The following is a 24,532-nucleotide window of genomic DNA, read 5'->3' on the forward strand; positions in this document are numbered from 1 at the left end:
ACAGTGATGCACAGGCTTTTCCCATCCCAAATATGTGACTTTGCATTTGCTTTTTGTTGAACTTCCTTAGGTTCCTCTCAGCAGCCTGTTTCTCCAGGCTGTCCAGCCCCCTCTGAATGGCAGCCCTGCCCTCCTCTCTTGTGTAGCAACTGCTCCCCTCGATTCATCATCATTGGCAAACTTGCCGAGAGTGCGCTTAGTCTTCCAGGTTGTTAATAAAGAATTAAGGGTATCGTCTCTGGTACTGATCCCAGAGTCAAGCAGTCATACTGCCGATTGCCACACTTTAAGCCTGATGGCCCAGCCAATTTTCCACCGACCCTGTTTCCCACTTATCCAATCTGTATCTCACCAATTTGCCTGTAAAGGTACTATAGGACACTATCAAAGTCCTTGGTAAACTCAAAATATACAGCATCCACCTGTTTCCCCTTGTCCACACAGCCAGTCAGCATACCCTAGTTACTGGTGCTACAGAAATAACTACTTCTTTGTAAAAATTAATTTATGTCATAATCCAAATTCTTGTCTTCAGCAACTGGTCTACATTGCTTTTAAGCAACTCTAGCTGTTTATTGCCTTCACATAATCCAAATATATGTATTTAAGTATGACTTTTTTTCAAACCACATTGTGTTGTGACCAAGTTTCCTAATTTTTCTTACTAAAACTTTTAATCTCAAAGATAACATTAAAAGCCTTAAAACAATGAAAGTCCCTTTGTAGGTAACCATATATCTAATTGTAACCCATTTATTTGGAATAAAGAAAAGGAGCAAATTCCCATGTGTTGCAAGTGTCACTATGTTACTGCCGTCATTGTTAAAAATATCGGTGGTTTGAAGTTTTACATACTCATACAAGACCTCAGCCCACAAGATACTTTTGCTCTTCTCCCACTCCAGCTCCTAAACGATCTGCTGAAGCACCCAGTTAGACTTGCTGTCCTGTGCCAACCCAACCAGTGTGGTCTGGGCTCATCCTGATGTGCACTGTGACCTAGTTCCTGAGAGCTTACCTAGTTAGGACACCTAGTAACCCCTGAGTTGAGGCTGGGAACTGAAAGTATCCTGGAGAGGAGGTCAAAGAAAAGCCTCCTGGGGCAGAGAGAGTACACCATGGCCGGGATACAGCCCTCTGTTACCGGTGCTCTCTGTTCTCAGACTTCCTTGTGATTCCAGGACTCTTTCTGAGCTCCCTGAATATGCCTTCTGGTTGGAGAACTATTCACTAGGCTGGTTAAGGTCATCTTGAAACAGTTCTTCACAAAAAATGGTAACAAGAAAAATGGTTACTGGTTAATACCCTGGCTGTTAAGATTTGGTGCACTGAGTTATGAATGCTAACCTAGGTCCAAGGCATTACTTAAATTACTGGTTTGGTATGGAATGTGTTTTCAATATGTACCTTAAAAAGGGAGCATTCAGTAAATCCTGAAGGCAAAAGGAGCAGCTAAATTTAAATGCAGTTACAGTGCAGCACTCTTCTAAATTTGCTTCTTGTATTTCAGACAATTTTGAGTTCAATCTACACCTCAAGTGATAACTCACTGATTAGATGCTAGCATCAATTATAACTCAAGACTGTCAAAAATCACCTCCTGCCCTATATATTAGACAAATGACATTAAAATGACTTTTTCTTCTTACAGTCAAGCTTCTCAGTCTCCATCCTACTGTCCTACCCCCAGATCCTCCTGGATTAGTGACCCTACTGCTGCAGTATCAGTAAGGCATTAGATTGGACCATTCCAGTGTCACAAACTACCACCTTAGGACTAAAATTCACAAAATTTCAGGGCTGACTTTTGGATGGCAATACCAATTTATGTTATGTTAAAGTAATGGCAATACATAACCCTCGTTTTGAACTTTGAAAACAGTGCTTCTGTTCCCAAAAACCTGTAGAGCTATTGCATTTCGCTTGCTGCTCATGCAACAGAATTACTTGAGTATCTGAGAAACTATACCCGTTGTTTTTTTCACAGTCATAGAATCATAGAATGTTTTGGGTTGGAAGGGACCTCAAAAGATCATCTAGTTCCAACCCCCCTGCCATGGGCAGGGACACCCTCCACTAGACCGCATTGCCCAAAGCCTCATCCAACCTGGCCTTGAACACTTCCAGGGATGGGGCATCCACAACCTCTCTGGGCAACCTGTTCCAGTGCCTCACCACCCTCACAGTAAAGAATTTCTTCCTAACATCTAATCTAAATCGACCCTCCTTCAGCTTGAACCCATTACCCCTTGTCCTGTCACTACACTCCCTGATAAACAGTTCCTCTCCCTCTTTCCTGTAGGCCCCTTCAGGTACTGGAAGGCTGCAATTAAGTGTCCCCGGAGCCTTCTTTTCTCCAGGCTGAACAATCCCAACTCTCTCAGCCTGTCCTCATAGGAGAGGTGCTCCAGCCCTCTGGACTCACTCCAACAGCTCCAACAACATACCAGTAAAGCAAAATTACACTCCATCTCCTTCCTGAGAAAGTGAACTGTTTCTCTAGTGAGCACTAGGTCTTGTGAAATGGAGAGTTGATCTATGAGCACACTAACCACTCCCAATTTCACCCTGTCCCTTGCATCAACTCTGGTGCTTTTCTGAGCAGCTGGTGAGGCATTTCAGCTCCCTAACCAGCAGAAACTGGAAGCATTTTCCCTGATGTAAATCTTGTAGGTTCCATGAGCTGTACTGGCTCATTGGAGAGTTACACAAATGTCAGAGCTGGCACTGAAGCAGCCTCAGGGACAACCTGACAGAGGTGGTGCCACTCTTGGCAGCATTAAGCTGTTAGATTAATTCACAAAGCTTTACCTTGAGAAAGCCATGAACTGATCTGAAATTCCCTTGTGTGAAAAATGCAACATCAAACATTTTAAAGCATGAATCTGGAACACTGTAAGATAATTAAAGTATCAGCCAGTATATATTGAGTAATTGACTCCATTGACTTGATTAGGGATATTAAGACTGATTATTCTAAGGTCTTTTGCCCTGTCTCAGGTTAGGTACTTGCAAACTAGTTTATGCCCAGTACACATCACAATTACCAAGGGGACTAAAATACAGGCTAGGCACTCTTTTCAGCCCAGGCCCCGCTGTGCTGTGCCTGCCTTCACATGTGGGTCAAAGCATTTATTTAAAACCGTGCTACTTTCCATCCAAAAGAAGTCTTAAAAAAAAAAAAAAATCTGCACATATTTGTGTTTCCCAGGTCATGATAAGCTTAGCACACTGACTTGATGATCTTAAAGGTCTTTTCCAACCTGAATGATTCTATGATTCTGGAAGTCTTTAACTGGGCCAAAACTGCACCGTGTTTTTCCCATTAATTCTGGTGCTGCCTGAGCCATAGGCTTGGGATTTCCCTGGACAGAGGGAAGAAAAACCCCATCGAACCAGAGGCCGATACAGCAGCGACTGGCGAGAGCTGCTACCAACGTGTACAGACTGGCGCACACAGCGCACGTCTCGGCCCCAGGCGACGCCGGCTCCCAGGCGGGCGTTCGTGCCCGGCCCCCGTCTCCCCCTCCCCGCTTATCCTGGGCAGGGGAGAGCCACGGCGGCTGCGGAAAGTGGGGTCGCCCGCCCCGAGGGGTGAGCAGGCCGGGGAGCAGGACCGCCGCCCGCCCGCCTCTGGCCATCCAGCAGCCTCGGCAGGGCGGGCCGGGCCGCGCAGCTCCCTCGGGCTTCCTCCGGGCGCGGCGGCCGTTACCCCGCGCAACGGCCGCCAACGCCGGGACGGACGGCGCCATGGGGGAAGACGGCGGCCGCCGGGCGGCAGACCCCGACCGTCTGGCGCTGGAGCTAGGGCGGGAGAGGCGGAAGAAGTGAGTGCCCGGTGGGGGACGGGGCTGACGCCGGGCACCGGGGAGCCGCGCCGAAAGACTGGCTGTCCCGGGCCGACTGCCGCCTCCCGGCGGCAAAATGGGGGCTGTTGGCTGGGGAGAGCGTTCCGGTTGGTGTGGTGGGTGGGGGGCGGCCCGGGAGCTCCCACAGCTCGGGTCGGCTGTGCTGGGAACGGGGTAGGGAGAGGAGTGGTGAGACAGCGTGGGGCACAGGGCATGGTGGGCAACGGAACGGCTGGCCAAAGCTCTGGGACTGGCACAAGGAGCCCGATGAATTAGGATAAATAATTTCAGCCAAAAATGAGGCTGGTACTGGACAAGCAAGGAAAATAGGACTGGGTGTTGTGGTTTAACAGCAGTAGACAGCTAAACGCTACGCAGCCGCTCACTCCCTGCCCAGTGGGATGGGGGAGACAATCAGAAGGGTAAAAGTGAGAAAATTTGTGGGTTGAGATAAAGACAGTTTAATAAGTAAAAAAAAAAAAAGAGAAACAAACCCAAGACAAGCAAGTGATGCAAAAACCCCATTTGCTCAACACCAGCTGACCAATGCCAATCCCCAAGCAACAGCTGCCCTGGCAAACTCCACCCTCCAGTTCTTATTGCTGAAGAAGACATTGCATGGTATGGAATGTCCCTTTGGTCCCTTGGGGTCAGCTGTGTCCCCTCCCAACTTCTTGTGCACCCCCAGCCTACTCGCTGGGGGTGTAAGAAGCAGAAAAGGCCTTGGCTCTGTGTAAGCACTGCTCAGCAATAACGAAAACATCCCTGTGCTACCAACACTCTTTTCATCACAAATCCAGAATGGCACTGTATGAGCTTCTGTGAAGAAAATTAACTATATCCAAGCCCAAACCAATACACCGGGATTGGAAGCCACAATGGGATAAGAACAGAAAAGACCTTATGCCTGTTTGGGGGAAGAAGAATCAAATGGACAACGAGATGTTCTTTATACACTCGTCTTCCCACAATGTTGAATAAAACCAGAAAGCTGGATTTCACTCTTCTCTACTATCAGTATGTATCTGTGAAACCTACAGGGAAGGTATGGCATCTCTAGTGCAGTTTGCAGAGATGAGGACTTGTTACTGCTACCAGTTAGTCCCTTTGCTTAAGCAGCAAATGTTTCAGTGCTCTGATTGTTGATGCTCATGCGGTGGTGGGATTCTAGGTTGCTTTTCTCCTCAGTTTGCCTAGAAATTTACACATTTTTCCCTGTGTTAAAGAACATGATTGCCTTTTGAATGTTAATAAATTAAAAGTTAGAAAATGTCAGAAGCTCCTGTGCTGCCTTAAGTCAGACCCTTAATATTTACATCTCTGTACCATTTTCAAACATTCTGTACCATACTGATTTTTTCCCCTGGACAATGTTTGTTTCACTGTCTGGGCTGCAGATTCTCTTCAAACTAGTCCTGCAGTTGTGGACTTTATAAAATATTTATTCACTAATGGAAAGGGGGAAGCCAATAATAACAGAGTCAAAATGGTTAGGCAGCTTCTGCGTTCAAAATGGCACAAAAAGCAGCTTGTACATATTTGCACCAATGTGTAAGTAAATGTCCTTTTACTAAATCTCCTGAACAGTGTTGTGTCAGTGTAATACATCAGTTATCCTCTGCATGCACCAATTCTTTTACCTGACACATGAGCTTGATATTATAGGTGTTCAGATAAAAAAGAGTGGTGTTGGCTTTGTTTCACTGGTCTTATTTTTTATTTTTTTTAATTAATGAAAACCTAGATTCTTTATGTACCTTAAGTTCTTGCTAATATTCCTGAGAATCTTCTGCAAGACTGGGCCCAAAGCCCAGGACACACTGTGAAGTGGTGACTTATTTGCCGAGGAAAGGATATGGAGTTAATAAAAACCTTTATTGTGATGGCATGACAGCAAAGGACTTGCTGCTCCAGGTGCATTCTACAGCCATTTCCCATAGTATATTTTATGCATGCAAATAGACAATACCATTATTGCCTATTTCACAGAAGTTATTTTTTCAACCTGTTAATGACTAGGGTTGTTGGACATCTAAACGAGTCACATGTATAGCCAGTGAATACAGCAAGGCCCTTTGAAGGTGTGATTCATCTGACCTACTTTGGCTAGCTGTTTTAGCACGAGATGACTCACACCCTCGGAGGTGCCTGTTTCTCTCCATTGGGTATAAAGCAAGCTGAGGATGACTGGCTTACAGCTAGATGTCTGCATTCCTTCACAGCCATCTCACCCTTGTCTTCTTTTTACTGGCTTACTTGATTATTGTGCCATTTAGGCAGTTTGCTAACAGCCCACCTACCACTCTCATTTAACACTCATGAAGAAGAGATTTTTTACTTCAAAGAGTAAATTGAATCATCCATGTCCGTAAGGGGTCTGTACCTAAAGTACCTGCTGATTCTCAGTGATTGTGAATGTAATACTGTGAAATCTTTCAAAGGCTTTAGTGAAAGCTTAAATCTGACTCTGAATTACTGTAATCAAGATTCAGTACAGGTTTTGATTGGGAAATGTCATGGCAAATGTTTCTGAGAGAGAGAGAGAAGGCACATAATACTGCAGCATACTTCTTACTAGACAAAGAGGTCTTAAAACCATATATTTGTGCATGTCAGCTACTTACTAATGTTCATGGCGTTGTGTGTTAAATCAGCTTGTGAGATTTCAGCTTCTGTGGCTTTCCTGGCAAGGAAAGCTGCAGCATTTTCCCAGCACACTGCTGACTGCAAGTGTCAGAAGTCTGTAGCTTTCAGTACTGTATAAGCTCTTCCCTGTGGTGCCTTTTGCACTGTGCAGTATTGTTTCTGCTTTGTTCATAGGTTCTGAAGGCATCTATGTATTTTATCTTCTACAGGAATCAGTAAAGGTCTGCCGTGTTACAGAGCTGATGCCCTAGAACCAATGATTTGCCTTGAGCCTCTCCTGTAATGTTTCACTGGTTTCTCTCTCCACTATAGAAAATGCTTCATGCAGTCTTTTGTCTGATACATGTACCAGATATCCAGATCTGGATAGCAAAATGTGCAGGAAAATGGCTTTCATCCTAAGTGGCTGTCACTTTCATGTAAAGTAACACCTGTAAACTGTCTTAAAAAGAAACTCAGCAATTTTTTTCTTTTGTCATTTCAATCACAGCCGCCTTATCTGAAATGCACTTTTTTCTCCTTTTCTTCACAAGAACTTTCTTGTTATGCCTAGTATGTAAGGATGTAGTTAAGTTCCCTTGATGGCTTAAAAGTGAGCTTCCAGGATTTATGGGCTTTCTTCTGCGATGAATATAAATTGTCCATTGACGTGGGAAAGATTCATAGGCCTTGAATATGTCTAATGATGTTTAACACATGTGAGGTCGCAGGTAAAGTCACACCACAGTCCCTCTAAGCACAGACCAAGTCTTTATTTGGGCAGGCAGTTATACACAGCTGCATTAAATTCACAGTAACAGATATGTGGTGTGACCGTCACTTCCTATCACAATTGGAAATAACTCCAGAAATGCAAAATAGTTTGATACATTAAAAAGCTGAAGTATTTACCGAGTTCGTCAAAGAGATTTATTTCTACACCCCTTCTCTGTCAGTGCAGGCACTGTAATTTACTGCATATACACTGACTAAAATAGAGAGGTTCCACCCTGGCTACTTTCTGGGTGCTATTGGAGTATTAAATATTTAATAATAATTAGATTTAAAAAAAAACCCAACTGGTTTCAGTTGCCAAATGAAAATAAGACTTTCTGTCAGTAGCAATTACAGTCTGACACCTGACAATTTATCATTTCTGTACACATTTTCATCAGGACAAAATATAATTGGAAGTTGGCTGGCAGTTTTGCTAATGGTGCAGAAAGAATAATAAAATCTAATGTAAGAAATGTTGTACATAGTCTTGGAATGGTAATGGAAATTAAAAACTGAAAACATTGGATTTAAAGAACTCATTCTTACTGTGTTATCCCTCTGCATCCGTCTAAGCACCTAGTTAGGATGTGTTTGAAAAGGAAAACAATTTCATTTTGGTACAGCTCAACTCTAGTTACAGCTTTGACTGTCTAATTTTCAGTGTTACTTCTTTTCAAAAATCCCATTTTAGCATTCACTGTTGTCATAATTTCCTGTTTTCCAAGCACTGAGATGTTGATAGAAATCTGCCTTACAGAAACCTTATCTATTTGTATTGGAATGATACCAGCAATGTAGTAAGGTCTTGTCTTTCTTTTTCCTACACATCTGCCTCTTTCATTTGCAGTGGGAGCAAATAGGCAGCAGCAATCAGATTTCCTTTGGGTTTCCTGCATTGAAGCTTTTTGACTCAAGTGTTTCAAGTCTGGGCTTTCACCACACCCTTTTTTGTCTCCCACAAGTTACCCGTAGAATCATGGAATCATAGAATGGTTTGGGTTGGAAGGGCCTCAAAGGTCATCTAGTTCCAACCCCCCTGCTGTGGGCAGGGACACCCTCCACTAGACCACGTTGCCCAAAGCCCCATCCAACCTGGCCTTGAACACTTCCAGGGAGGGGGCATCCACAGCTTCTCTGGACAACCTGTTCCAGTGCCTCACCACCCTCATAGTAAAGAATTTCTTCCTAACATCTAATCTAAATTGACCTTCCTTCAGTTTAAAACCATTGCCCCTTGTCTTACCACTACACCCCAACTCTCTCAGCCTGTCTTCACAGGAGAGGTGCTCCAGCCCTCTGATCATCTTTGTGGCCTTCCTCTGGACTCGCTCCAACAGGTCCATGTCTTTCTGGTACTGGGGACCAGTACAAGAACTTCCATTATTGTACAGTACTTTACATTATTATACAGTGCTTTCATTATTTCTTTCCCTGTTCCTTCTCTCTAATGTCACTAGGGACAAAAAGAGCAATGGAGCAAGGAGGGATTGGAAGACCTAGCTCTCCCCTGCCATTCTGACTGTGCTCCCGTGTTTCTTGCACTGAAAACTTATTTGAATTGCCTTCAGTTCCTCTTCTTCACATTTCTCTCCTGTGCAAGCTCTTCAGTCCTCCCCATTCCAGACATACCTCTTCTATTTCTTAAGATTGGTTGGTCTGCTTCTGTAGCTTTCGGAAGCAGACTTTTACTGAAAAAAAATGGTGGCGTTAGCTCCTGTATTTTTTTGTAACACTCATCTTACTTTAATCACTGGCTTTCTTTTCTGATAGTCATAATACATGGTATGCTTTGATTGTTTTTGTAAAGGTACAGTTTAGAAAATTACTATTAATCATTGAACAATGAGTCAAAATGAAGAATTAATTCAGAATTTCAAAGGGCACATCTCTCAGACATGTTCTTGTTTCAAAAAACATATTTCTTGGGCATCTTCCTTTAGATGAAAAATTAAGACCAGGGTCTTCTCTACATTTCTTTAATTCTGATGATCTGCTAGACAGTTATTAAATTTTAGGAAATGTCTGTCTTTTTTATGGAAGTAATTTTATTCACAATGTAGAAATGCTTCTATTGTTTTTTAAGGCACTGTAGTATCTGTAGAGAAAAATATATTAAAAAAACTTAGGGAAGATGATGTCATTACATAGGAAAGACCAATAGATGCTTAATCTGAAAACATATTAAATTTATTTTTTTAAAATTTAATAATAAGATTAATGCAATAGCCAATCTATTGATTTCTCTAAATACCACAGGCAAATGCTTGAAATCTCAATATTTGAACTGAGAAACACAGTAACAGAACTGGAAAAAAGACTTAGCAGTGTTGAAGATGAAGGTGAGTGAATTGCAACAGTCTTGCTAATTGATTAGGAAACACAGAAAATTAATTCCTTTGAGTACAGAGATAAAATTTTTTATTTAGAAATTTAAGTTTTCCCTTTTCAAACATGACTATTAGAGGTGTGATGCTGCAAATTAAGAAGTACTGCATGCCACATGTTAACTTTATTTATTAATGACACTATGAATAACATGAATTCACAGACTTGGTTAATATTCTGGCCACAGTAAGCCCAGTGAAAAATTCCCTTGATTTATATTTTCAGGGTCTTTTGTATGCAAAAATCCTCATTATGTGCATTACTAACTGGAGACTTTCTCAGTCTCCAGAAAAAAAAAAAGGAAATGCTTTGAAAAAATGCTTTTTCTTGAAATGGCACAAAATAATCTGGGAAACAGAATAACCCTGTATTTATTTTTAAGGTAATGAATGGAAAACCAGATATGAGACACAAGTAGAATTGAACAAACAGCTGGAAAGGCAAATTAATATTCTTCAAAAGAAAATGGAGATTATTCGTGGCAATCCAGCAGGTAGAAATGGGTATTCATAACTGGTTTCTGATAGAATTAGTGATTACATGTTGAAATTATATCAATGGGTTAAATTTTCTGCTTATTTATAGATAAATTGTCCATCGTTCGCATCTTTGATCAAATGCCTGTGGTGAGTACTATGACATTAAATTGGTTAACAAAAAATCACAGTGTAATTGAAGAACTTGTATAATCTTTATTTTTTCATGATAGAAAATATCAGCAGCTTGGTCTAGAAACCAAAATAATCAATCCTGCTTACTTTTTTTATTGTTTCAGATATGCAGTTGCTTATAAATTTATAAAGTATAGAATAAAATCATTAAACAGGAGTTACACAAGACCTGAGTGTTGGGAAGAATCATGTAGTGAAATTTTTGACTGAGTCAAGGTTGTGTGATTCGACCTGCAGTAAGGCATATGAGATGGAGTAGCTGGACTAGTTCCATGAGTAAATGGAAATATATTAAACCTGGATCACAAAATCATGCAATCATTTAGGTTGGAAGGGCCCCCTTTGAGATCTTCTAGTCCACCTCTCCTATTCAAGCAGGGCCAGCTACAGCAGGCTCCCAGCATCATGTCCAGTTGGGTTTTTAATGTGTCCACATAAGGAGACTCCACAGCTTCTCTGGGAAATGTGTTCCAGTGTTTGATGGCTCTCACAGTAAAAAAAAGTGCTTTCTTGTGATCAGATGGAATTTCGTGTGTGTAGTGGGTTGACCTTGGCTGGAGGCCAGGTGTCCCCCAAAGCCGCTCTGTCACTGCCCTCCTCAGCTGGGCAGGGGAGAGAAAATATAACGAAAGGCTCCTGGGTCAAGGTAAGGGCAGGGAGAGATCACTCACCAGTTACCGTCACGGGCAAAACTGACTCAACTCAGGAAAATTAATTTAATTTATTACCAATCAAATCAGAGTAGGATAATGAGAAATAAAACCAAATCTTAAAACACCTCCCCCCACCCCTCCCTTCTTCCCAGGCTCAACTTCACTCCCCATTTCTCTGCCTCCTCCCCCTCAGCGGCACAGGGGACGGGGAATGGGGGTTGTGGTCAGTTCATCACACGTTGTCTCTGCCGCTCCTTCCTCCTCAGGGAGGAGGACTCCTCACACTCTTCCCTTCTTCCAACTTGGGGTCCCTCCCACGGCAGACAGTCCTCCACCAACTTCTCCAACATGAGTCCTTCCCATGGGCTGCAGTTCTTCACCAACTGCTCCAGCGTGGGTCTCTTCCACAGGTTCACAAGTCCTGCCAGCAAACCTGCTCCAGCCTGGGCTCCTCTCTCCACAGGGCCACAGGTCCTGCCAGGGGCCTGCTCCAGCCTGGGCTTCCCACAGGGTCGCAGCCTCCTTTGGGTGCCTCCACCTGCTCTGGCATGGGGTCCTCCACGGGCTGCAGGTGGATATCTGCTCCACCATCAACCTCCATGGGCTGCAGGGGGACAGCCTGCCTCACCATGGTCTTCTCCATGGGCTGCAGGGGAATCTCTGCTCCGGTGCCTGGAGCATCTCCTCCCCCTCCTTGTTCACTGACCTTGCTGTCTGCAGAGCTGTTCCTCTCATGTATTCTCACTCTTCTGTCTGGCTGCAGTTGCCCAGCAGTTTTTTCCCCTCTTCTTAACTACATTATTCCAGAGGCGCTACCACCGTCACTGATGGTCTCGGCCTTGGCCAGCGGCGGGTCCATCTTGGAGCTGGCTGGCATTGGCTCTGTGGGACATGGGGGAAGCTTCTAGCAGCTTCTCACAGAAGCCACCCCTGTAGCACCCCCACAACGAAAACCTTGCCACGCAAACCCTATAAAACGTGTTTCAGTTTGTGCCCATTGCCTCTCATCCTTTCAGTTGGCACCACTGAGAAGAGCCCAGCCAGTCGGCCCCCAGCATATACTGGTGCTGGAATTATTTTCCCCTGGGAACAGGACTTTGCATGTCCCCCTGTTGAACTGAACTTCATGCGATGCCTCTCTGCCTATTTTTTTAGCCTTTTGATGCCCCTCTGAAATGCAGCACAATCCTCTGGTGTATCAGTCACTAGTCCCAGTTTTGCATCAACTGTGATAACATAGATGAATAGTCACAGTAACATTTTGCATAATATGGTTACAGGAAAATTCCTCATTGTACAGTAAATACACTATTTTTGCAACATCAAAGGAAGTATCTGTTTTCATTTTCAAATTTTTATTTCTTAATACACTCATATTTCATGACCTATATTTCAATAAAGCATAAAACATTTTTTCTGTGATCTTGGGGAGAAAATGGCAAGAAAAAAACAGCAAATATTTTGGCCTTTTAGTCTTCTCAAGTAGTAGATGAACTGAAAACAATTTTAGATTCAGGACTGCTTTTTCCTTAGTCTGTCATCTGCTGAAATCTTTTACTTTTTAGACCTTTTCTGCTTCTAACCCTCTTTTAGAAATAAGGAAGGCAGATAAAGATGTAATAATGCCTTGTAACATAAGCAGGAATAACAAACATTATGAGGCAGGGCTCTGACGATTTTTATTCCAGTTGCTTATGCTTACAGAAGTGTTTCCATCTTACTTTTTTGTGCTTCAGATTCTGAAGATTAATGGGAGTTTATTGAGCCTAGAGGAGGCTGCATGCCATATTAGTGGGAATGATTATCTGTTGTAAGCAGGGTGTGAATAATTAACTGCTCTTTCTGATGGGATCCGTGGCTTTCACAAATAGTAAACATTCTTGCCACTTTTAGTACTATCCTAGAGACCATGGTGTTTTCTAGGTTGGCAGGATTTTTTTTTTTTAACAGTTAATTAAAAAGAGAACAAAATCTTTCAAATCCCACTTTCCTGTTTCACAGAGTTGATTTGAAAATACGACTGGGATTATATTTGAAGAAGTCTTGAAGACAGAACCTTGATCTGGAAAATCTACAGTAGAATCTGCTTCAGACAACGTTATTCCTGTCAGCCTATAAAGCACAGACTGGCATGCATGCTTACAGTATCAGAAGTGTTTATTTCCATCCCATTGCTAGCACTTTCTTAACCAATCCAATTACACCTTGCCAAGCACTCGGAGAGTCATTACTAGTGAGATAATCTCCTTCACCAGCAGCTGTGCTGCACCAGTCCAGGACATTTCTAATCCCTACTAAATACTGCCTTGCCTCCTCACCTATGAGTTGTGGTTCTGAGAGGTTTGATTACACAAAGGAAGGAATGACAGCACAACCGAAAGGTTGATACTGCCAGAAGGACTCTAGAAGACAGTTTGAAGAGTCCTAGACTTACTCAGTGACACCTAGGGAAGTCTGGAGCCCATGTGCCATGCCGTAGGTTTTTCTTCTGCAGTTTTAAGTCCTTCAGCCTTCCGGCTTAGAGTGAATACATTCTTCTGTTTTCTAGCCAGAGGGGAGAAAAAAGTGCTTAGGGCTGTAGGGGGATGTTTCATTTTCCCTTGTTTTGATTTTTGGGAGATTGAAAGAAGGAAAGAAAATAAAAGTATTTTGTGGGCTTTGCTGTTGGTTTTTTTTCCACTGAATGTATCAGAAAAGTCAGTGTATATTTACAGATACTCTTGGAGAATGCAGAGCTGCTTTTTTTTCTTTTAAATGTTAGGAGATAAAACACTGGTAAAAAAATACACAGATCATTTTGTGGTGTTTAAGCATATAGGTTTATCCAAATCCTTTTTATGTTTTTAAGAATTGTTCAGGGGAGTAGGGGGGAATATTTAGCTTCTCTACAGATGAGAATAAAGAGCAGATGTGGTGAGTGGGAGTACAAAAACAAAGAGCTTTGCAGCCAGTCATCAATCTACATTTGCTTGAAGTAAAAATGCTGAGAGCGGGTATATATAAAATCAGGTGTGTGTGTGTTAAATCAAAAGTACACTCTGATACTCAGCTTTCGACTTGCAGTTGCATATGAGGCTCTGTAGAAAGACAGCAAAGTGATTCTTCTGGCAAGATGATACAGATTTCTAGAATATGGCAACAGTAGACAGTAGATTTTGTTTTGAGCAACATATTTAGAAAATTAAATAGCATTTGCAAATCTTTTTAACCTATGTTCCCAAGTAAGTTAGAATTATGCAGTTAGAATTATTAGAAGGACCTCTAATAATTCTTAACTTCCTAAGCAATTCCAGCTGTATTTAACAGAGGAGATATCTCAAAGATACTAAAGAGATTTATCCCACTCAGCTTGTCCTACCATAATCAACAGAAGGAGAAAAACATGTCCGTAGAGTAATCCATCCCATTTAGAGATAGGTAGCATAAAATGTTTTCTCAATATCAAGCACTACAGGGAAAATAAAAATAAGATTAGTCATCAGGGACCCTGGTAGTCAGCAAGCTATAAAAACCTGAATGAAAAGAAGAATACAAATGCAAATTCTGGAATGATGAACAAGGAAGCAGAGAGGATTTTCTGTGTTGATAAACTGCAATAATTGTTGCAGATGGCTTGCACTATTTTTGCTTTAGAATTAGAAACGTACTGATGAATGATTCCTTGCTATTAAAATCATCGCTAAACCATTTAAATATACAATTATCATTCTGAAGTCCTTATACTGACTTGAGATAATCCTTTTTTTTGTTTCAAAAGAAATCATGTAGGTGTCACATGACAGTAAATGCAGAACCAATACCTCGAACACACAAATTTTTACAGCCAGGGTTTAGAAAATAATTTTTGTGTACTAAGGGCAGATTAAAAATAACCTAAACAGTGATGAGCATAAGGGAGTTCTAACAGTGAAAACTGTTTAGTCAGTAATTTTCTTTATGTCCCAATGAATAATACAAATGTCATGCAGTACTTCAGAAATAATTACAGAAGGAATGCCTTCTCTCTAATGTATAACATGATGTGAATTTTACTTGCCTCTCTTAAACATGCTGCATTCATTTGTTTGCATTTTTTCATTAAATGATTTTTGATGAAATACATGCTCTCTGCTAAACATAATTTCCCATATAAGCAGAAAGAAAATTATTCCTTTCTCTCTCACCATTTCTGCAAGAAAGAATCCCTAGATAGCGGCTTTAGTATGCAAATACTGAAAAGCATACTGCAAAATCAGTTCAGAAGAGCACACTCCTGATGATAGCATTGCCTTAGCAACGCTCTAGTTAAGATCAGCCAAGGAACCAAGGTTTCTGTGATAAATCACCATTTTCAGGAATGTCCAGCACCATAGCTGACAAAATTCTGACATTAAGGGCCAGATACTTGCTTTGCGAAGCTGCCTTTCTGAGAGCACAGAGACCCCAGAACTGAGACCCCCACACAACCACCTCAGGGTTTTTGCTGTCAGTTTTAAACTTTAAGCAGAACGTGTGGCAGTGTCACCCTGGAGAAGGTGCTGGCAACATGACAGGAGGGGAATCTTGGGTTTGTGAAAACACGCAATGAAGACTTGGTATTTCAGTAGGTGTTGATAACTGCCTATAGGGAGCATCAGCACTTTATAAAGGCGTAGGAAATGTTTACAACTCTCCTAGAGAGTCACTGTTCAATGAACCTTGTTGCTCTTGCTGGATTAAGTCACCATTAGCTCTATGGGAAGAAGAAATCTGTTATCCTATCTTTTCATGGAAGTTAGAAGTATTTTGGAGAGAGTTCTGTAGTCTGGTCTGACTGCCCTAAGCTGTATCCTGCCTCCTCACAGACTGTCCCTTCCTACTCCTTTCATCTGACCTCAGACAAGTATTTTGGATGCCTCCGATAGACCTTTTTGATTTGCATTTTTTCCTTTCCTTGTCATGTTGGCATTAGTTGTTCCTCCTGATGGTCTTGCACAAACCAGCAGACTTTTTACTCAAATCTCTTTGTGGTATGCCCAGAGGCAGAATACACTTTGTATTTCAAAGAAAACAATCAGGGAAAAATCTTGCAGTCAAATAGCATTGTTAGCTGGCGCAAGAATTCCGTAGCAATTGTCTGGGACCCTGGGATACCTTCCAGAGAAAATGTATAAGGAAGCAATCTCAAGACTTTTTCAGGCCTACCAGGAGTGATACTAAGTGAAACATTTTAGAGTCAGCAACAACTTGTTCTCTTAATCTGAACCACAGCAATGGAGTCTCGGTTTTAACTTCCTCCTCCCCAGGTCAGCAGATAACCTCCACGAGCAATGCTGTGGAGACCATTGTCATCAGAATTTAGGGTAGCAGCGTCCCACCCCTGTTACACTGAAGGAGCCTGAACTTTCCAACAAGTCTCTAGGCTGATTTCTTCCCCTGGCCATTGCCCATGTCTGGTGCCAACAGGACGCGCTGCATTCATGTAGTTCAACCCTCGGTTGGTTTCGAATATGAAGATGACGCTAAACCACAAGGGGGCACTTGGCATTTAGACAAGTACAGGGAGCCTGCCTTCACCTCTACTGAGCCCTTACAGGACCTAGGGTATATATATCGAGTCCACATTCTATGTAGAAATATGCTATGCTAAGTAATTTTTATGTATCATTTCTTCAGTAATATACGACTACTGAAGTTATTGATACCAACTTAAAATCAAATTCTGTTAGAGTAAAACTAAAGATTTTGTATTGATTTTTTAGTCTTGATGAATTTAAAATGATATGTTAAAAGATTCAGCTAGATCAGCTGATGAACGTCAGCTCCTAGTGTTGCAGGGAAGGGAGTTTATTTTCTAAACAAAACTTCATTTGATTTAAAATGTCAAGTAGGATGGATTGCAAAGGCTTCTTGTGTTTTCGTTTTTTTTTTTTTTTCCCAACACAACTGACAGATGTATTGCTTCTGTTCTAACTCATGGAGAAAAGTTAAAGAGGATTAGAGCTGAAGCAAATTGCCATAAGGATCAATAGTCTGCATGAGCTGGATTCTGATGAAAGCAAGTTTGAGCCTCTTGATGATGTCATGGATTTGTCAACTTGTCTGTTGTGAAATGACTGATAGAAATTGTCACCTCTGTTGCCACTGGTAGCAGGGCAAGGAAAAATCCAGAATGAGAGCAACTTATGTGGGTGGCTTTAAAATTCAGCTGCAGTATCATTCTGTATAATTTCATTTTCTGGCAAGTGTTAACGCCAAATATGTAACTTCAGTCGAATGAAAAAGAAATTGTGTGAAAAAAAGAACTGGGGAATTGGCGTTCCCTTTGTGAAGCTGGACTTTGGTCACCGCTGGACACAAGACTTAATGTATCATTGCTCTGAGAGTGAATCTTGCTAAGCCCTGCAAAATTCCGTTGCATAAAGAAAGTATTCATTTAAAATCTCAGTGTGTCTTTTAGCTTACCAGCTTGCTCAGAGTGGCTTGACATGGACGACTTATTGAAAACTAAGGATCTTAAATTGAGGTTAAATCCCTTAGTCAGCTTACGTCTCCTTTTCAGGAATACATTGTCCAGCTATTCAAGGCTTAGTAGAAGAACCTGTAATAAATCTAACTTAAAAAACACATTTCAATATTCAATTAAACCACTTCTAAAAAGCTTTTTCAGACTTTATCTTTCTGGTTCATCCTGGGGTTTCATTGACAATTTCTCCTTCTGGGGGAGTGCTGCATACCTGGGAGGCTCCTTCTGGTTTTCTTGAGCTCTCACTGGTCCTTGCTTTGTATTGAGGCTTTTCTGTGCTCCAAGAACTCTGCTGCAAGTCTGTGGTACTGTATGCTTTATACTCTGTTTTCTGTGAGCTTTTGCTTTTGTGTTGTTTCACTGTATTAAGCACTAAGCTGATCATACAACCATAAGCATCGAGAACTGAATCTTTTTCACGGAGGTTTCTTTCTGCTTACTTCCCACAGAATTCAGGAAAGGCAAATCCAGCCCTTAATGGTCTGGCTGAGTTCATATGCTGGTGTATCTCGCTTCTTGATTTATACTGTTGTGCAGCAGTTAAAGACTTCAGATATATAAGGTCTCATCTATATCTATATCTATATCTATATCATCTATATCTATATATATCTTCAATTACTGCCTTGAAAGTAGGGATGGGAGGTAGCTTACAACCAGTCCTGGCTAAAGAGGGTCTCTAGAACCTCTTTGACGTTTCTGTGTCTGTTTTCGAAATTGCATTTTATAGTGTTTATGGACTTGGAGAGGTCTTTTAGTTGAGTAGGAACATCTGTGTCACTAGATTCCCGTAAGAACTTCAGTATTGCCATACTGAGCTCTGCATCATCAATTAGGTGCGTGGACCTAGGAACAGGTCAGAAAGCTGAGTTATGTGCCTAAGTTTTTTAGCTATTAACTGGAAGAAAGGCAGCTACATCGGGATTCACAACAGAGTACGTAGTAGAGCTGGAAAACCAATGGGAAGTTGGTAAGAAATGCCCAAGAATTGTGTCTGAAATCATAGAATCATAGAATGGTTTGGGTTGGAAGGGACCTCAAAAGATCATCTAGTTCCAACCCCCCTGCCATGGGCAGGGACACCCTCCACTAGACCACATTGCCCAAAGCCCCATCCAACCTGGCCTCGAACACTTCCAGGGATGGAGCCTCCACAACGTCTCTGGGCAACCTGTTCCAGTGCCTCACCACCCTCACAGTAAAGAATTCCTTTCTAACTTCTAATCTAAATCAACCCTCCTTCAGCTTAAACCCATCGCCCCTTGTCCTGTCACTACACTCCCTGATAAACAGTCCCTCTCCATCTTTCCTGTAGGCCCTTTCACGTACTGGAAAGCCTCAATTAGGTCTCCCCAGAGCCTTCTTTTCTCCAGGCTGCAGAACCCCAACTCTCTCAGCCTGTCCTCATAGGAGAGGTTCTCCAGCCCTCTGATCAGCTTCGTGGCCCTCCTCTGGACTGTCTCCAAATCCTGCCTGCTTTCCAGAAGTAGGCATGACCTTGCAGCCTTTCTCACTTGTTCCTTCTGCATACCTGTAAATTTTGCATTTCTGACTGATTAATGGCCTGCTTCAAAAATTATCTCAGCACTAGTTAAATATGATGGCAAGGGCACTCTCAGGATATGAGATATAAGAATTCAAGCTCTTAGGGTGGCAGAGGACTAAAATGTAACTCATCTAATTTCTTTGTGGGTTAATTTTTAGGCTGTTAGACAGAAGGGGATTCCTTCCTCATGTAATGTGGGTGGAGCATTCTCAGGGTGTGCCCCATTAGGAGGATGACCACCAGGAAGCTTTGCTTTGAGACTCCATAAAGGCTTTCAGCAGCAAACTAAGCAGCTTGATTAAGCTTGTGCTTACGGGCAACCACAGTAGCAACAGCTCAGATGCCTACCTAACTTATATGACAAAACTAGGTGTGAAGAATATAAGACATTGCATAGATTGCTTTGTTAGCATTAGGATGTTAAAGTCTGCCTGAAGTGCAATTTAGACTCTAGTCTCGTGTTGATTGTGGGCTTCACTTCCCAATTTGTAAATTGCGAGTAATTTATAACTTTCTTATTTCACAGGAGAATTGTAAGCATAGGTGCATTACAAATTATGAGGCACCCAGATACTGGAGGAATGGTAACTGTATACTTTAGTCGCATAACCTATTTCTGTCTGCTTGCTCATCAGAAGCAGTGTATTGTACCGTTTGTTTGCTTGCGGTTGGATATCATCCTTGCTCCAGAGCTGAATGAATGCCCAGGCATCTGCACTGAACCAGCTGCATTGGCAGCAAAAAATAGACAGTGCTTCTGAAAAGATTAAATGAAAAAAGATCTAAAAGTAGTTTACTTTGTAGGTGAAAGAATCCAAAGAAATTATATGAGTACCGTCACTGAGGAGATACCAAATCACTCTGTTGTGACTAACAGCTGCAACACCAAGTCTTGCTGTCTTACGTAACACCAATGGACAGTCTAGTGAGGAAACAAATAGTGGGCTGTGGATTTACATAGAACAAATCTGGAGAGCAGCATGAACTTCTGTATTTACTGTATTTAAGTTTACTGTGGTGGTACAAAATATGTTGTACAAAATATGCTGTCACATGGTTATAATCTTTGATGTGCAGTTGGGTCAAGGAGGCAAAAAATGAGTTTCCTAACTTGACAGTGCTAAGGCCTTCTCTATATGTCTTGTTTAATTCTGTACAGGCACTGATATCCTAATGAACTAGCACATGACCCTAGTGGCATTTAGCCAAATCTTTTTATTCTGCAGCTTACTTTTCTTTCTTGAATTGGCCAATGTTGACTGTATTGACTACAGGAACCTTCTGTATTAGGACAAAGATTTCATCTGCATCCAAGGTGCTTATGCTTTAATTAGGAAACAAAAAAACCCCCTCAACTCTTTTCATGTCTCCAGTGTGTTTGTTATAACCGATTAAAGTTAGTAACAGTTCAGTCATGTGTGAAACATTCTTGAAAGATACATCTCTTCTGTATCTTTTTTTTTTTTTTGAACAGTAGGAGAGATTATTCTCTCTTGGCTACATGTTTTAAAAGCACTGTGTCTTTTGCCATGCTCCTGCAAAATTTTTACTTTAATGGAAATCATTCCTAGGGAAATCTCAGTAACAGGCAGAAATGTCTGTGTGAAAACTAAAATTTGCAGCCGAATAACTAGCATGCTATAGAGAAAATTATGAAAAAGAATAAAAGATGCAGTGATCTGCAGATGCTAGAAAGGAGAAGACCAGAGATTTCGAACAGGGAGAAGTAAGAGGCAGATTTATATGTTTGGTGGCTATCTCTTAGAAACCATTGGTAGGACTATCACTTTACGCATTCAGAAAATAGAAGGACTTGATGGTGTCCAAAGTCAAGGATGTAAGTTATGGACCTAAGATGAAAATGATGTTATAAGAATGACATAATCTTTTGTGTAATGACAAATGGCATTTTCAAGTTCACTCTGGAACAGACCAAAGAAGACTGTGCTATGCTGGATAGGTGCCCAGAAAAGTGGAAGCTGAACTGGTCTGACCAAGGTACTGACCAAGAGATGGAAGGCACAGTTGTAACAATAAAACGAAGGTCACAGAATCGCAGAATTGTTGACGTTGGAAGGGAACTCTGAAGGTTGTCTTATCCAACCCCCCTCTCAAGCGGGAACACCTAGAGCAAGTTGCCTAGGATCACGACTAGACTTTTTTTAATGTCTCTAAGGAGGGAGACTCCTGTCGTGTAAAAGGGTACAAGTCTGATGTGTGGCTGAGGGAGGCCCTCCTGTTGAGTCATGAGGTTCAGAAAGGACCCCCGTGCTTTCTAAACTCCTTCTCAGAGAGGAGCCTAGGTGCGGCTAAGTCCAGTCTTAGTCCCAGACTCAGTCAACGGTTTATGTCTAAAGGATTATGTGTGTAGCCACATATCAGAGTCAACATTTGCCTGTCAGAGCCCCACTAAGGACTTTCACTGAAACAGTTTTGCAAAGTTGAAAAGAAAAATAGGTAATTTATTGAGGCAACAGATGTAAAAAGTTTGGAATTGCCATTGATAAATGCACTTACTGCAACAATTTTGAGCTCAAGTTAATGGTTCAGCGCTTTTGTTAATGACAGTTTTCCCGGGGTAACATCCGACATAATCTGAGGTGCAAGTCTTACCAAAGAGGCGTCCCTGCTTGGGGAGGAGCGAGGTCCAGGCCCGTCGACCCGTCTGGATAGTTGGAGTTCTCGTCCTCAAAAAAGAGGATTGTGAGTGCCAGATATATACTTTTGGTGAGGTGGGACTAAGTCAGGTATTGTGTACTGATTGGCCCTTAACAAGGCTTGTTGTGCTGTTGATCGGGGCTGGAGGGGGGGGAGTGGCAGAGAACAAAGGTGTTCAGTATAGAGGAGTGGTGGTCTGTTTAGTTTTACCAAAGTAACATCAAGCTGTGAAGGCTCCCCCTCACCCCAGGCGTTACTTAGTTGATTGAGGAGTAGACCCATCAGGTGCCGCATCTTGTTAAGATGAACAAATTGCTCATCTCCTGCCCCTGTTCAGGTCCAGTGCTTATCAGTACAAGATAAGCAAGTTGCTCAATCCCTCCTCTCGCCCAAGCTGGACTCCCCCAGGGCCCCTTCTGCTGGCTCATAATGGCCCTGTATTCGGCACCAACAAGCCTGGACAAGTCCAGCATCCCACAACTCCACAACCTCTCTGGGCAAACTATTCCAGTGCTTGGTCACTCAAAGTAAAAAAAGTGTTTCCTGATGTTCAGAGGGAACCTTCTGTTTTTCAGTTTGTGTCCATTGCCTCGTGTTCTGTCACTGGGCACCACTGAAAGGAGCCTGGCTCTGTCCTCTTTGCGCCCCCCCTCCAGCTAATTATATATATTAAAAAGATCCCCCTTCAGCCTTTCCTTCTCTAGGCTGAACAGTCCCAGCTCTCTCAGCTTTTCCTCACAGGAAAGGTGATCCAGTTCCTTAATCATCTTTGTCGCCCTTCATTGAACTCTCTCCAGTATGTCCATGTCTCTCTTGTACTGGGGAGCCCAGAACTGGACACAGCACTCCAGGTGTGGCCTCACCAGTGCTGAGTAGAGAGGAAGGATCACCTCCCTCAACCTGCTGGCAATACTTTGCCTAACGCAGCCCAAGATAACATTAGCCTTCCTTGCAACAAGGGCACATTGCTGGTTCATGTTCAACTTGGTGTCTACCAGGACTGCCAGGTCCTTTTCTACCATGCTTGCTTTCCAGTTGGGCAGCCTCTAGCATATATCAGTTCATAGGGTTGTTCCTCCCCAGGTGCAGGACTTTGGAATTCTCCTTGTTTAACTTCATGAGGTTCCTGTCAGCCCATGTCTCCGGCCTGTTGAGGTCCCTCTGGATGGCAGCATGACCCTCTGGCGTATCAACCACTCCTCCCAGTTTGGTGTCTTCTGTAACCTTCTGAGGGGACACTCTGCCCCATCATCCAGATCATTAATGAAGATGTTAAGCAGAACTGGACCCGGTATTGATCCCTTAGGGCTTGAATTAGGTTTGGGATTTTTTTTACCATTACCAAGCATTCATAAACACTCTGAGAAACAGACCATACATGGAGACTGGCCTTCTAGATCTGAGGTTTGCATGATAAATAGGGAAAAATTTCCACAAAAGAAGAAGGGGACAATATTTGGAGAGAGTCATATTATCTGTCTTTCCATGTTTACCAGGAAAACCCGGTAAATAAAGGCATAGCACAGCATTAAGGTCATAAGAAGAAATAACTGATTATTAAGGCAATGGTCAGGTAGTACGGAAAGTGAAATGATTCAGCTATTTTGACTAGGTTGATGCTTGAGTTAGAAATAAACAAAAAATCTGAATCAGATGCTTATTTTACACAGGGGGCCTAAGCAGGCAAATGGAAGAACCTGACTAGTCTGAAATATAACAACATTGATCATGAAAACATGAAGGGATAACAAGTATTAAAGGTATGCACTTGGCAGGAAGGATCAAAACAGAGATAGATAGATAGATAGATAGATGTGGTATGTAGCAGATGTGAGAGACTTTTACATTAATGTTTGTTCTTTCTTCATCATCTGTTTGGATTAATTCATCTTGAAGATGGATAAGAAAACAAATTTTAATCACAATAAAATTGGGAAATAATATTGAAATACATATTGAAACAGTATGAGTCACTTAAATACTAGGACACCAGTACTTTCTTTTCTATATGCAGATGTCTCCATTTGGCTAGATCTTAATTTCTACTACAGGCAGTGCAGGTCTCATTAATACAGTCAGCTGAGTATAGAGAGTTGTATCTAGGTTTATCTAAGTAGGCATCTTCAGTGGAATAGTTGTGTAAACAAAGAGACTTGCAGATGTTTCAGTGCAGAGTAGCCCACTGCTGCTCTAGAAGGGCATGTGTCTCCTGTAACCCATGTGTCATATCTGCCACACATGAATGTCTTGGACCCTTTACGGCATCTCAGATAGCAACTGAGTTGAGTTCTTGAGTTGCTCAGCTGAATGAATCTCTGTGCATCATTGATTGTATTGACTGTGACTCTTAGTGGGAGCTTAGTTCACATATGGACACTGTTGTGGTTTAACCTGGCAGGTAGCTAAACCAACCACACAGCTGTTCGCTCACTGCAACCCCCAGTGGGATGGGGGAGAGAATCAAGGAGAGTAAAACTCGTGGGTTGAGATAAAAACAGATTAATAGGACAGAAAATAGTACTAGTAATAATAATAATAATAACAATATACAAAAAAGTAATGCCAAGGACATTTCTCACCACCCGCTGACCAATGCCCAGCTAGTTCCCGAGCCGTGGCACCGCCCCCCAGCCAGCTCCCCCCAGCTTATATAATGAGCATGACATCATATGGTATGGAATATCCCTTTGGCCAGTTTGGGTCAGCTGTCCTGGCTGCGTCCCCTCCCAGCTGGCAGGGCCTGGGAAGTTGCAAAGTCCTTGACTTAATTGTAAACACTGCTTGGCAACAACTGAACATCAGTGTGTTATCAACATTGTTCTCATCCTAAATCCAAAACAGCATTAGACCAGCTGCTAGGAGGAACATTAACTCTATCCCTGCTG

General features: G+C 42.2%; 1 protein-coding gene across 3 annotated transcripts in view; it reads left to right on the top strand.

Annotated features, from left to right (window-relative positions):
- The first annotated feature begins 3,473 nt into the window (after nucleotides 1-3,473).
- The window catches only part of CCDC169 (coiled-coil domain containing 169), a 34,182-nt gene continuing 13,123 nt past the window's right edge, over nucleotides 3,474-24,532 (top strand). Inside the window, exons 1-5 of one of the 3 annotated variants that reach the window (XM_054839666.1) lie at nucleotides 3,760-3,827; nucleotides 4,649-4,893; nucleotides 9,507-9,589; nucleotides 10,018-10,128; nucleotides 10,221-10,261. In XM_054839666.1, coding sequence (XP_054695641.1) covers nucleotides 9,511-9,589; nucleotides 10,018-10,128; nucleotides 10,221-10,261 — 231 coding nt within the window. In that variant the 5' untranslated portion in view covers nucleotides 3,760-3,827; nucleotides 4,649-4,893; nucleotides 9,507-9,510. Of the gene's footprint in view, nucleotides 3,828-4,648; nucleotides 4,894-9,506; nucleotides 9,590-10,017; nucleotides 10,129-10,220; nucleotides 10,262-24,532 lie in introns of all 3 variants that reach the window. The other 2 variants (XM_054839657.1, XM_054839647.1) reach the window with 2 other exon arrangements.

The sequence above is a fragment of the Grus americana genome, chromosome 1 (assembly GCF_028858705.1).
Source record: "Grus americana isolate bGruAme1 chromosome 1, bGruAme1.mat, whole genome shotgun sequence".
Classification (NCBI taxonomy): domain Eukaryota; kingdom Metazoa; phylum Chordata; class Aves; order Gruiformes; family Gruidae; genus Grus; species Grus americana.